The sequence below is a fragment of the Zalophus californianus genome, chromosome 4, assembly GCF_009762305.2.
Source record: "Zalophus californianus isolate mZalCal1 chromosome 4, mZalCal1.pri.v2, whole genome shotgun sequence".
In the NCBI taxonomy this organism is placed as follows: domain Eukaryota; kingdom Metazoa; phylum Chordata; class Mammalia; order Carnivora; family Otariidae; genus Zalophus; species Zalophus californianus.
This window is the reverse complement of record NC_045598.1, coordinates 123,155,184-123,170,450: the sequence shown is the minus strand read 5'-3', so window position 1 is coordinate 123,170,450 and position 15,267 is coordinate 123,155,184. Positions and strand designations below refer to the sequence as shown.

Genomic DNA, 15,267 nt, shown 5'->3' with positions numbered 1-15,267 from the left:
ACAGAATAGAGGTTACCAGAGGCTGCAGGGAGAGGGAGATGTGAGGAGTCATTATTTATGGGGACAGAGCTCCTCTTTTTTTTTTAAAGATTTTATTTATTTATTTGAGAGAGAGACTGAGATAGAGAGAGCATGAGAGGGGGAAGGTCAGAGGGAGAAGCAGACTCCCCGCTGAGCAGGGAGCCTGATGCGGGACTCAATCCCGGGACTCCAGGATCATGACCTGAGCTGAAGGCAGTCACTTAACCAACTGAGCCACCCAGGCGCCCCTAGAGCTCCTCTTGATATGATGAAAAAGTTCTGGACATGGATATTGGGGATGGTTGCACAACATTGTGAATGTATTATATTGCCACTTAATTGTACACGTAAATATGTTCAAATGGTTAATTTTATATTATGTATATTCTACCACTATAGAAAGAAATAGAAATAATTCCCCCAAAAGTATTATTAAATGTACTAGATTTATAAATGGAATAGTGAAAGTTCTATGTAGCATTTAGAGGTTAGGAAAAACCAGGTTTTAAAAATGCCACTTTAAATATTTTATTTATTTATTTGTCAGAGAGAGAGAGAGAGAGAGAGAGAGAGAGAACAAGCAGGGGGATCGGCAGGCAGAGGGAGAGGGAGAAGCAGGCCCCCTATTGAGCAAGGAGCCCGATGCGGGACTCGATCCCAGGACCCTGGGATCATGACCTGAGCCAAAGGCAGACACTTAACTGACTGAACCACCCAGGTGTCCCACAAGTGTTGTCACTTTAATAAATTGCACAGTGATTTTAAACCCTGAATCGATATAGAGAGAATCTCCTGTACAGAAAACTTCCCTCATGGACATCAGAAAATGCAGTGACGAAGTCCTAAAGAAACTTTGGCCTTCACCTGTTTTCTTGCATCTTTGTTGTCTCAGAAGGAAAGTACAGTCAGTATGACACATTGGCTTTAACTTTAGGACTAGCAACTAAAAGTCTTTGTTTTCCTTAAGTAAGAAAAAAAAAACAGATTTAATTTACTTTTCCAAATAAACATGTAGGTGAATAAATAGAAAATGGGGCAAATATAGAACAAAGGAAAAGAAAACAAAACTGAAGTCCAAGCTGTGTGTTGTTTTTTCTCCCACTGTAAAAAAATGGTGTGCTCTTCATCATTTTCCCCATAGCCTTCCCACTCAACACAGGGTTTAAAACTAAGTCCCTTATACAAGCTACCTTTTAATTCACTAGTCTTTTCAGAGTCAGCCGACCAGGGGAGTCCAGATTGCCTTTTGACCTTTGAGAGCGTCCAGTATGAAACCAGTCCTGAAGTCAAAGCCTTTGCTTTGGTTGGAAGCGTCTTCCCGGAAGTGACTCTCTCAGCGCTTGCTACCCCTTCTGCCAGGAATGTACAGCTTCCTTTTTATCCTTTAGGTCTCAGCTTCAGGGCTGTCTCCTCCACGAGACCCTTGTGGGCACAATGGAGGCACTGGCATTTTGTGGAATACCTGCAATGTTCCGCTCCCCCTTTGGTGGTGGAATTCCTGCCCGTTTCTACTTCAGGGTCTCCACCCCCGGGAACCCTTTTCCTGACCGTACCGTCTGGGCTGCTCCTCAGCGCCTCGTGCCTCAAAGGCACTCATCACCCTCTTCTCAATTTGGGTGGTCAACTCTCCTCCTCCAAGAAATGACTCAGTGACCCCAGTCCCTTCAACAATGTAGCTGCACCATTTTAAACACGTGGTTTCCAAAGCGTCTATGTTTGTATCTTACAGGTAGAAAAAGGAAGAGCATGAAGAACCATATTGTTTAGGGGCCAGGTCTAGAAGTGGGCATATCCCTTTTGTTCACCTTCCACGATCTCGAATTCAATGTCAAGGGACACCTGACTGCAGGAAGGTGGAGGATGCAGTCCAGTTATGTGCCAAGAGAAGAGCAAACAAACGGGCCTAGTGAGTAGCTGGCTAGTCTCTGGCACAAGCTTATACCTAGCTGTAACAAAAAAGGGCTGGGAAATGTTACAAGCTTTGCAGTTGATTGAACTGTATGTGGCAAAGAAAGGGGTTCTCTGGATACACTTTTTACTCTTCTTAAAATTAAAGAGAGAGAGCAAGAGCAAGAGCACATGAGAGAGAGACAGAGAGGGAGAGAGATAGATTGAGAGAGAGAGAGAGAGAGAACACGCTCTTGTTTCCTTCTATGAGAAAAAAATGTGGACAGAACTAAAAGGCTGGTTAGGTATAATTTAGAATTAATTTACTTTGCACCTCATACAACTCAGAAGAAGAAACACATTCTCTTACTGCTCTCCTACTTTATTTTCATGCTGGCATCCAAGTTATAGGAACACTCCCAAATACCTCACTTAGTTTCCAGTCCCAAATGTTGCTCCCAGGAGGAACACTAAATTTTTTCTTACTCACTAAAGTACTTAGTAAAAACACATGAAGATAAGTATTCCTTATGCACCCTTTATTGTTGGTTACTTTTATGGCATTTCTTTAAAGGAATTATAAAATCAGATTTCCTTTAAATATTTGGTCCAAGAATGTAGCTCTTGAGAATATTATGTGCCATTTTGTTATCTAAAAGGGATAAACATCTGTTTTATTGGTTGGTCTTTAAAATGCCTCTGTTTTATTGTCTGCTCTTACTTAAAATGCTTTGGTGTAACTGTGGGAGTATAAGCTATTTACTAGGGATGGCAGATTAACATTTAAGGACTAAATGATAAGTCATCTCTCCAAAACTAGCCAGGGTAAGTACTAACTCAAACTTTGTTACCTGTGTCTGCATCAGAAATCTGCTTAATTTGCATAAGGACATTAGAAGTCACTTTTAATTGGTAAAATAAGTGCTGTTCAAGAGATGGAACTGTCTGGCAAAACTCAAGAGATGGGAGAGCCAGAAGAGAAAATTTTCAAGGAGGGAGTAGTCAACAGTGACCAAAGCCATCAATTATAATGAATCTTGATGAGATCTAAGTGAATTTGACAATTAAGAGATCATTGCCAGCCTCTGAGTGAGCGTTTTTGGTAATAATGTAGGACAGCAGGCCTGACAGTGAATAGGAGGTGAGAAAGGGAACACTGTAAGTCTGGACTACTTTGTAGAAAAGTCTGAACATGGAGGAAAGAAGCACGAGAGATGGGAAAGCTAGCTGTCCAGGTGTGGGGGTAAGGTCGGGGTAATTTCTGTTTTTTTTTTTTTTTTAATTTTGTGACTTTATTCATAAGCTAAGGAAAAAGATCCAGCAAGAAGAAGAAACTGGGCAGGGAGAGGGGAGAAAAAGAGAGAGTTATAGATGAGGGGGCTGGGGAGAATGAGAGAGTAAGAGAGAGAGAGAGAAGGAATAATTAATGGAAAGAGTGCCTGACTATGTGGGAGGGAATGAAGCCCTCTTTTTCTATCAGGAAGAAAATAATCATGGGTAAATATAGACAGTCCTGATGGGAGAGAGACTCCAGGAATTTCTAGGGACTCCTGCCTATTTGGCTTTCGTTTTCTTTGTGACAGAGTCTTAGGGGCAGAGTCTTCGTGCTGAGAGTGTTGGGCAGAGGAGGACAAAGGTGCTGGGAATCACATCACCTCTCCGGACTTCATTTCCTCATCCCTGAAAGTGAGGGTAGGGAGCTTGAAGACTGCATTTTTAAGGGACCTGGAGAAGGTGCCGACTTGGAATGGGTGAGAAGCGTGCTCACAGGTGACATTGTGAAGATGCATCGGGGCCAGTGGATGCGGCCCTGTAGTTCTCTAAGCGTAGGGACAGCTTAGGAACAGATGGAGAGAAAGGAGGGATCAAGGTACTCACTGAGAAGCATTGGGGTAAGGATACTGAATTTAGAATTAAAATGGAGACAGGAAGCCCCATCAGAACGCTGTCAGTTGCTCTTTCCCCTGGGCTCCTAAATTTTCCTACTAATAATCCAGAACAAAACCATTGCACAGGATCCACATACAATTCTTACAGCCCATTTTTTTTTTTTTCTCACTGTGCACTTAGGGTGCCAGGAGGGTGTGGATTTTTTTTACTTCTGACTCTGCTCCTCCATAATCATATCTGGCTCCCAAATCCCTCATCTTCCATTCTCTATCATCTGGATGGCAGATCCCGCATTCTTCCTTCTCGACTTAAGGGCATGCCACGCACAGTAGGCTGCTGGGTAACAGTGAGAACCTGGAAGCTCCAACCTCAGCTCCAGCCTGAAACAGGCCTGTAGAGAGATGTGACTGTGCCTTCCAGAGCTCGACAGGCATTTGTGTAGAGGGCTTGCTTTAAGGGGTGAAGCTTATGCTTCACCCTCCATCGACGATTAATCTGATGCAGAGAGATCAGGATGGTTTCAACAGCTGCTGGTATTTACCATTTGTAAATGAATGTAAAAAATGTGATGCATTTGATTGCACCTTGAGATAATCACCCAGGACGGACATCTTCCACAGAGCTGCAGTACTAGAGCCCAGAGTGCCTTTGGGATCCCTTCAGAGGTGATTCGAGTTGTTGATGTGAACGGAGCTAGATATTGGCAGAGTTAGGACCGCCTTCATTTAATTTCTAACATCCCGTTTCAAATGGAAACATGGCACATTAAAACCTGCTCTGGGGTAGTAGGTGTTCTTTGCTTCCTGGTATCAACTTCCTGACAAGTAGTGAATGAAAATTTCTAGGGAATATAAGTGCACAAACCATTTATACTTTATTGTGAATTAATGAGATTTTTTTCTCTCGTGCGGGGAATGGGTAATTTAAATGCTTGTAAGGTCTGAGGAAAGAGATATGAAAGATAACGTAAAAATGTCGGGGTGTGTATAACAAATGTATGCATGACAAATACACATTGGTTTCCTATGATGTTCCAGATATTGAACCAGGTCTTGGGATCTTAGGGTAAGTAAGCCATGATCCCCAGCTATAAGTGGGGAATGCAGTTAATTAAACCATAACTTGAGCACAGATTCAGAGATGTGCTTAGGGTCCACTGAGGTATGGGGAAGAAGGTGTCCCTGGGAAGAATGTTAAAAAACATGTGTGTGTGTGTTGGTGACTGCACCACCTGGGTGGTGCAGTCAGCTGAGCATCTGACTCTTGGTTTCGGCTCAGGTCGTGATCTCTGCTCAGGTTGTGAGATTGAGCCCCACGTTGGGCTCTGAGCTGAGTGCGCAGTCTGCTTGAGTTTCTTTCTCCCTCTGCCCCGCCCCCCCTACTCTCTCTCTCTCAAATAAATCTTTAAAAACAAACAAACAAACAAACATGTGGGGGCTGTTGGTTACTTGAAGGGAGGTGACAATGTCTCATTTGGTGATTGATTGCATGTGGGAAGTGAGGGAAGCATGAAGGAGTCCGCCCAAGTTTCTAGCCTGTGTCAGGAGTGGTCATTCACATACATGGAGACAGATTAGAGAAGGAAACCCTTTCTCCCTCATCTCTGCCGATGGAAATCCCAAATATTCTCTGAGTCCATTTATTCATACTTACTCATTCAACACTCACTCATTATCTAATGTATAAAGTGTCCATTATGTCAGGAAATGGGCTAGGTCCTGGGGATATCATGATCGAAGAATTCCAGTTATGTTTTTAATGTTTCCAAGGAAGAGGTACAGTGTGCAATGCAAGCATCTAACAATATATCACAGGTGCCCTCATCTAGCCTGGAGAGAGTGAGAGAAAAATGGCCAAATTTTGGAAGAGATAGTTAAGCTAAGATCTGCAGGATGTATGTAGGTTAGTGAGTCAACAGAGGGAGGAGACCTCTCTGAGAGTTTGGTGGATTTAGGAAAACAGATGTGGCTGGAGATGAGGAGATTAGAAAAGATGGCTTTGGATAGTCCCCAGTTAGGCTGAATTATAAGAGTCCTGATTTAGTGAAATAGGCAACAGTCTAGGCTCTACTTCATGGTGAGTTTAGTGCTGACTTTGGAGCTGTTTCTAGTAAAAGGGCTTCTCTATCTTGCCCCTGTGGAGAGTTCCTTCTTGATTTACTGGTTTGGGTATTTGGGCGTTTATGATATTCTTCTTGAGAGGATACTGTCTTTTTTTTTTTTTTTAGCTTTATTGAGGTATAATCGATTAATAAAATTGTGATATATTTAAAGTTTAATACATGGTGATTTGATATATGCATACATTGGGAAAGGATTCTCACTGTTGAGTTAATTAATGAATCCATTAAGGAGACTGTCTTAATAACCCGCCCGAGGACTGGAATTCTGTCTCTGATCCATAGCACTGTAGCTAGGATCCTCTTCTGTGCTGCCTGACCTGTCCATGTGCAGCGCTGGCTGAGGTCACCACCCTGTTGGTTCAAACTTTTTGATAGTGAGTCTGTTCCCTTGGCCAGATTTTGTAGTTGAATTCATTCTGTGAGTGCATCTACGTTCCAAGTCCCTCTTCCCTCTGTGATATCTTGCCCAGGAATTGACAAACTCAAGCTCTTGCTCTGATGTGGCTTAGTGGAGGCTTAATCCATTTCCCTGTATTTTGACCTTCAAAATTACTAAAAACCATCCAGTTTTGTTAAAGAGATGCAGGATTGCCATTTACCAAACATAAATATTTGTAAATGCAGCAGGTATCTCACTCAATTCTAAATGTAAGGCAGTATCATTTCATCAAATTTGAGAATCTTGGGGTTCTGCAATCCATTTGAGAATCTAGCAATATAAATTCAGCAATCGTTTCTTTATGGGATACTTGTGCAAGGCACTTTCTAGGCTTTAGGATTAAATCAGGGAACAAAATAAAGATCCTGGCCTCACAGATCATCTATTCTAATAAGAATATTAGCTAGTACTTCCGTAGCTACTTGATAAAGTCTTCCCATCAAATTAGGGGAGATGCTTCAGGCTCTAAATCTAAACTGTGGTGAGGTTAGTTAGATGCAACCCACCATATAGTGACCCAAAGAAATTTATCTTGAGAATCAGTAGATTCTTAATGGCTTCTTGGACAGATGCTCTGACTCCTTTGAAATGTTAGCTATGACTAAAGCATCATACCTGCATTTCTGTTTCTGACTCAGCAAATTCTCCTGTCCCTCTATTTCAAATGTCTGTGTGTTGCAAGGCTCACAAGCCAATGGACAGTTTTCTATTCTGAGGATCATCCATCCTCTCCTGCTTCCTCTCCTTCCCCTGGTGCCTGACCTTTGGGTCACTCTCCTCTAGGTTTCTGAACACATTACAGAGCCAGGAAGGGATGCTGGGAAGTTAACATCCAAACTACCCAATTGCCCTCCCATCAGCTTCTTTAGTAAATTCTTAGGAGGAGATAGGGGTTGTGAAAATAAATAAAGGAAACCTCAGTTAAAATGGAACCAAGCTCCGTGCTCAGCAGGCAGTCTGCTTGAGACTCTCTCTCTCTCTCTCTCTCTCTGCCTCTGCCCCTCCCCCACTTTCTAAACTAAACAAATAAACAAATCTTAAAAAAAAAGAGGGGTGCCCGGGTGGTAGAGCTGGTTAAGCCTCTGACTCTTGGTTTTGGCTCAGGTCCTGATCTCAGGGTCGTGAGATGAAGCCCGAGGGCTCCGTGCTCAGCGGGGACTCTCCTTGAGACTCTCTCTCTCCCTCTGACACCACCCCACCCACCCCCTCTCAAAAATCAATAAATCTTTAAAATGGAACAGGAAAGCACTGAAGGGGAGCTCTCATACATGTACCAGGTTGTGTAATCAGCAGGAAGAAGGAAGATAAGAATTATCTTGACAAGGAAAGACATTTTTCACGTAGGAATTTCATCTTCCACTTTTAAGAAAAAGAAGGAAGATCCCTCCTTGCTCCAGCAATGCACTAACCACACTTAATGGCTAATGAGAAACGCCGCAACTTTGTATGCTTTCTTGTCCTCCAGTGAACTTTTGTTTAAAACAACATTCCCTAATTTCCTCCTGCAACCTATTGCCAGCTGACTTTCCCTTTGTCTCTTTGGATTTGCCTGTGGTTCCCCATCATTTACTTGAACCAAATTGAAATTCCTCTGCTATTCCCGAAGAAACAAATTTTGCTGATAACTATTTTATTTTTAAGGTAGACAGGGTTATTTATTTCCAATTCACATCATTGCTATGGTAATATCACCTTATACTATTAAAAGGAATTTATGGGCAGGCAGGCAAATACCTGCACACCAGCCTGCAGGAAGCCTCGAGGACGGTGGAGTATGGAAAGTTTTTCCAAGAGTCATGCTTCCTTCCAATGAGAAGTTCCCCAAAAGTATACTAGCAAGGGTCAAATGGTTGCATAAAGAGTCATTTCGAGCTTTTCAATGTAATTTATTGACTCTGCATCCAGGGAAGGTTCATTTCTTTTTCAAAAACTAACTCTAAGGGTTGTCAATACACTTTTCTCCGACTATTCAATGTGTGCAACCAAGACTGGCCTTTGTGAGACCAAACAGATGTCCCAGGTGTAATTTGCAAACTAATATCAGAAGCCGTCATGTTAGCAACAGATCCTTGCAGGAAGCCTGGTAATATTTATACAAGTTAATACTATTTTTCAGCATCTTTTGCCTTGCCTACATACTTCCCTGAATTAAAAACATTCTTTTTCGTAAGTGTGACAAGGTAGTAAGAAGCCTACAAGTTCATTTTCAGCAGCAGATAATTCACAAACAAGATGTCGACAGGTTTTTACGATTACAGATTCCAAATATTCTGGTCTCACAAAAGTGTTCGTAGAGATTGATAGCTATTTAAAAAAGAAATAAAAATGAAACGAGATATATAAATAGGCTTCTTCATTGGAATGAGTGATGGGAAGTTCTGACCCCATCAAACAGCATTCTTCCCTGTTTGAGCTTTTTATTTCATTGTCTTTGACCTGCAATCAGAGGCTTTATAAGAAATATAGTTAGCAGAAGAGGCCAAGAGCTAACTAAGAAGATGGTGGCTGGAAATAAATGTTTCCTCAAGCATTTTTTACCCTTCAGAGATGTCCATCAGCTGAAATGTTAGTCCCAAAGAACCACTTAGGCAGTGCAGAGGAGACAGCCGGTAGCTGTTATTAATTTTTAAGGCTGGCAGACAGCTTTCAGTCCAAGAACAAGGCTTAACTTTGCATTCTGAATAATGCAGAGATTTTCATTAGTTAGAATAGGAATTGAAATAATAAACGATACATTATCTGCCAAAATACTGTGACATTAAATTATATATTTGCAGTTACCTTTCAGAATCAGCTTTCCAGAAGTATACTTAGACAAACGGAAAAGCTACCAGTAATGCTTTCTTACTGGGGGTTTACATTTTGGAAAAACCCATCAAAAGATACCTCTTTTTCGACTGCGGGTGGGTAATGTCATATCCAAAGGGCAGTTCATTTTTGCACCTGAAAGCTCAGTGTTGGCACAGATCGTACTAGTCTATGAGATCACCGCAATTGGTTTCCAGACATTTCTCTTTGCTCACATCTGCCTTCTGAAGACTCTGGGACAATTTAATTATAACTGCACTTTTGATTTCTACTTCTCTCAATAAAAAATGTAAAATTACACGCACTTGAGAACTATCAGACTAAAAGGTTTATGATTGCTTTTCCCTGTCGTCTTTCTTCCAGTAGATCATTGTGTCAAGTCAGTCTAGGGCATATTTATTTTGTTTTGGGCCCCCACCCAAAACTTTTTCTGGCTCTTAGTTTTGTTTGAATTGATGGTAACACAACTACTATATCCAGATGTCTCTTGGTAACTTAATGTATGGCCCTCATGACAAACACTGGAATTAAACCATTAATAGCATAGGCTTCTAGCAGCTGCTTGAATGCCAGTTTGATGAGCCTTCAAATAGCTGATTCGGAGATTTCTATAGAGAAACTTAAGCTAATTAAAGACACCAAAGTCGGTGGAACTACAATATCTGCCAGTAGCAATATAATCCATATCCACCAACATTATTACTTTAAAGAAGGCTGATAAAGGTCAAAATCATTTACCCAATGAAGATGAGCATTTTCTTTTGCATTTCCAAGTTTTGCTTAAAATTACAAGCCTCAAGGAAAAGTCCTTTATTTATTCTAATAGAGAAAACACTATTGATTAATCTGCCTTTTCTCACACAGTAAGGGAGGATGGAGCATGAGCATCATCTGAGAGCCTCCAAGTTTAGTGAGGAGGACAAGAAACAGGCACATTTGGTACCTCCTCAAACTTACTTTATAAGGGATTCAGCTGGGATTTATCAGGCAGTGTATTTTTTTGTTGTTGTTGGAGGTATTCATTCTAATAATTTCCTTTAGGTCTCATGTTTTTGGAGGTGCAGCCTATCTCAGCTGTGAGTTGGAAGCATGCTGCTGATTTTCTGTGCATTAACTTTGTCAGATTGGGGAGCTACTAATGGAATGCCTGAAAATATACGTTCTGACGTTAACCTCATACTGGGAAATGCTGTCATTACCACGGCACTTTTGAAATGTCAGAAACTTTCTGGTTCATCTAGTATTTTTAAAAAAAAATACCCCTAAGCCAGCGTAAAAGATAGAATGCAGTATGTTCACACATTTTCACTACCTAAGAGTTTAATCTCAGGTTCCCGTATTTCTTCCAGCTGGTTCAATAAATTGTCATTGTCTCATTGTCAACTGGACTCCAGCTCATGTACTGTGACTGCATCTATTTGGTGGGAAGCATTCATCAGACCCCTTTGGAGTTGTGTTCTAGAAAGAAGTTATCATGGCTAGCTGGACACTCACCCTCATTTTTTTAAAGGGTCAACTTTATAACCCAGACAGTAATTGGCAATGATATACCTGCATCTTTGAGATGGCTGGGTGTGATTTGTTTATCTAATAATGATTTATTTTTTTAAAAATAAATTAAAATTTTCTTTGGTATCACATGAGCTCATAACAGTTGCACCAAGATGTGCCTTATACATCAGCAGGCACTCAATAAATGCCAGGCTTTGGCATATGTTGCTAAATCTCTGCCCACATAACTTCAGGTCCTATCTGTCTTTTATTTCTTTGGTAGTATTCGGCTCCAACACGACTACTTAGCTTTTTAGCATCTCATTAGTTATTTTCAGCATTTCTTTTTAAAAATTTTTTTTTACATCTCACCCGGAAGGTTGTCATTTTTAGTTTTGTGGAGCATTTTACGTAATTTACATTCATATGATTCTTGCTATGATGTACTGTATTGACGTCATTGTTGTTAGTCAGATTTCGAAATTCTGCAGTAGCATACGTGGGATTGATCATGGCTAAAACAATCCCTGATATTCTATTCAACATTATGCTTAGATCTCTGAAGAAAAGTTGCTAAGACATGGTATGACAGCACTCTGCAGACCTCCACATCTCTGGGCATCCACACACACAGCCGGGACTGAGAGTTTCCATCCTTAGTGCCATCTTCTTTGGATGCAGTTCTGTTTGCAAACGTTTGATTGTAACTTTACCATGTTGCATTCAGTCATTTTAAATTCCAACTATGAAAGCTTTCACAGCCCTGTAATGATTAGCTTTGGAAGCTATATCTCATCTAAAATAAACCCACAGGTAGCTATAACAGTACTTACAGGTGTCTTCTTCTTCCATGAAAATACTGATCACATAACAGGCATACACAAAACCAACCAACTGCAAAGGAGAAAAAAAGTACTTTAAGAATTGATGTCAAATGTCCAGAATTGAAAAGCCTATATAATCCAATAAATAAAGATAAAGAATACATAGTAATGAAGCCTATGAATCTTAATAGGAAAAAAAATCTTTTTTTTTTAAATAATAGCTGTGATTTTAAAGTAAACCTTTCTATTACTACTTAGTGCAATAGCTTTCTAAAAGAGTACACAGGAATGGGAAACATTTTCTAGATATTTGACTTAGATTTTGACTTGGGATTTACAGTTCTCATGCTTTAAAGTCACCTCCGATTATTCAGAGGTGACTCAGATTATATCAGAGAAAATATTCAGATATTTTTAAGTTTGGACTATTTAGAGAGAAATTTATAGCAACACTCATTATTACTACAACTATTTTAAGATTTAATAGCCATAAAATGCATCAAAATATGTTAATTGTAAACTAAATACCAATCATCTACTTAATTATTTGAAATGTTCTGAGAATATAAATTCTATTTAAATACGAAATTGTTTTGTTAATTATATCCTAAGAAAACACATTAACTTTGAGGTCATTAATCATATCATGACATTGAAGAGATCATTTATACTTTGGATACTAGTGGTTGAATAAATGCAGGTGCCAGAGTGTAGTCTTTCCAGCGTTTCATATTGTTTTCTGTACTTATCATACTGAGAAGGCAATTCTTATTTTACGGAGCCGGAGACACCGCAATTCCGGGAGGACGAAATTGTCAACGCATCTCATCTAGTCTAAAATTACTCTGAGGGGGCGCCTGGGTGGCTCAGTCGTTAAGCATATGCCTTCGGCTCAGGTCATGATCTCAGGGTCCTGGCATCGAGCCCCGCATCGGGCTCCCTGCTCTGCGGGAGGCATGCTTCTCCCTCTCCCACTCCCCCTGCTTGTGTTCCCTTTCTCTCTGTGTCACTCTCTGTCACATAAATAAATAAAATCTTTAAAAAAATTACTCTGAGTACTTTGATAAAAATAGATAGCTAAATAGTGATTATACAGTCTATGTTCTTACTTTCCTCTCTGTTGTTAAAGTCTCTCCCCTCCTCACCTTTATAAAATAACATTTGGAAAGGAAACTTTTTCGATAGTCCCAGTGTCAAAGACTGAAGTTCCCAGTGCAGAGAACAATCTACATAGGGTTTGTGACTAGCCCGCAGATTAAGAACCTGAATTTGGAATTCACTTCCAGACTGTTTAAACTGGGCGGGTTCAGGTGCTAGCTCTTCTTCACTTGCTGAGACCGATTTCCTCTCACTCTTTCAGGAAAATGCGGAGGGACTGGTGAGCTCAGAGGGCTAGAAACCATAGATGTTCAAACCAAGGAAGAGATGACCAAAGAGTATCTGTTGCTGCTTGATGGTCCCTGCACCAAGACCATTGGAATGTTGTTTTTCCAGTTTGCTCATCACCTCGTAGGAATTGTGGTTAAGTTTGCTCATTTCCTTGTAGAAGATGTCCCTCAACTTGGAGATGTTTTGGAAGATGGTCACAGCCAATAAGACTATTATAAAGAATAAGCAGTTCCTTTAGCGGTTCCTGGTTCAGATCTTTAAACACAGTCTGGGCTTTGATGAACTCTTCCTCAGCCTTGGCCATACTGCCCCCATCTTTCTTCTCGGCATACGGCATCACCTCCAGGTGGTGCTGGGCACTGTCACTGTTTGTGAGTTTCCAACCCATTTAGTGATTCTTTCCTTCATATCGCTGAATGGGGCTACATAGTTTTCCATGGTCCTCAAAACCTGGTCAGCTCATTTCTCTTTGTAGTCTTCCTGAAGGAAGTCATTATGCCCTACAGTGGTCATGGGATTCTCTTGACGGTCCCACTCACTGCTGTAGATCTCCTGTAGGTTTTCTGACATTTGCTTTGAGCTTTCATGCATCACTTTCACTGCACTAAAGGTGTTCTTCGTGTACTTATATAACTTGTGGCCTTCTGCTAGATTACTGGTTTATTATAAAAGGATATATATAATTCAGGAATAGCCAGGTGGAAGCAACGCATAGGGCAAGTTGTGGGGAAAAAGTGCAGAGCTTCCATGGCCTCTCGAGTGCACCACTTTTCCCAAATCCCTAAGTGTTCGCCAACCTGGAAGGTTCCACAGATGTTCTTTTATAGAGATAAAAGAGAGCAAGCTCACCTGAATAATTTTTTCAGAAATATATTTTTTTTTACTTAAGTTTTATCATCTTATATTTCTTCCTTGTAGTTTTAGGGCTATGGATTATGCTAGAAATATTGGGTTAACTGTGTTTTCTGGAGAGATTTACTATCTATGTACTGAAGAGAACTGGCCAATATATTTACTTCTTTTCCCAATGAGTCTTTTGACTGATGGAAAGTAAGATCGGGGTCTTAATTATAGTTACAGCTCACTATCTTTCCTCATTCAGTGAAATTTTTGTTACTGATGAAATGGGAGATACCCAGTTTTAAAAGAACAGATGAATGTATAGCAACAGAAAATTTGTCAAATTCAATTATTCACTAATGGAGCTTAATAATACCTTGATAGATGACAAGAAAGGAATTTTGGCTAGGTAATTGAAATATATGGTACCATTAGCTGGAAACAGTAAGATAAAGGCATGCCATACTAGAAACATTAGCTCTTTCTCTAGGCCCTCAAACAGAAATTGCCAGCCTTAATCTCAATATTATAACAAATGAATTAACATATATCCTTTTACTTTTGCTTTATTGATGGGCACACTAATAAAATATTTATTCTAAAAATTACTTTTGCTATCGTGATTAACCAAACTGCTGCTTAATTAATAATGTTATTCTCATGGGAACCTGTCTAGACATCATGTTAATCACCAATTTGTTGATGGCTGAGTGTTGTGTAGTTCTTGGTTTCCCAGAATATGAGTTGAAATAGTCCCTGTGGCTTTCTGCTTATCTCCAAGAGATGGAATAACATGCAAAGTAAATAATACCAGGATAGTCCCAAATGTGTCTGCTTTTAATAAAGTTTTGAAGGAGTCAGTAATTTTAAAGACACTTCTCTTCCATTAAATCCATCCATATCTATATAGAACATTTAAATGATTTTTTCCTATGTACTGTAAATTCTGACCACATAAATTCCATCTTTTTTGATATGGCAAATGAATGCAAATGGCCTAAGACTAGATGCCAACACCACTTCTTGTGTAAGAGATTGAGTAGTTTTTCCAAGTAGGATTTGTCTAGGCGATTGACTGGTTTTGGCCTGCAGGCCCTGTATAAGGATTGGCAGGATTCGGTTTCACACACGTAGAAATTAGGACGATAGCCACTGACTGTGTGTCCTGCTAGTTGTGGATCTTAGTAAGAATGAATCAGAGATATGAGTCATCTCTAAAAGCATGAACGTCTTAAGGGATCACTTTCAGGTGCCACAGATGGATGAAAAAGATCATCTAAGGAACTCAGAAGAGCTTGTGCAGACCCTGGCTTAGGGTGAAAGAATCAGTGGCCTTGAGAGAAGCTAAAAGGATCCTTGATCAAAAATAACTCCCCAACTACCTTCCTAAATTTCCCAGCATTCACATCAAGATTTAAACATTAAAGTTTAAGAGATTCCTTAAGGAATGCCGGAAGTTTCTCTGCATAGTGCCAGGCTCTAAAATGTTCTTTGTTAGTCGATGTTTCCTCAAATCCAAAATGATTCTATAAAGGTCTTGGCCAAAGCCATCAATA

At 40.2% G+C, this 15,267-nt stretch overlaps 1 protein-coding gene across 3 annotated transcripts in view; it reads right to left on the bottom strand.

Moving 5' to 3' along the window:
- NKAIN3 (sodium/potassium transporting ATPase interacting 3) overlaps positions 1–15,267 on the bottom strand; it is a 608,438-nt gene that overhangs the window by 27,648 nt on the left and 565,523 nt on the right. For all 3 annotated transcript variants that reach the window (XM_027572733.2, XM_027572739.2, XM_035727341.1), the window contains exon 5: positions 11,492–11,552. In XM_027572733.2, the coding sequence (XP_027428534.1) occupies positions 11,492–11,552 (61 nt within the window). The remainder of the gene's footprint in view (positions 1–11,491; positions 11,553–15,267) is intronic.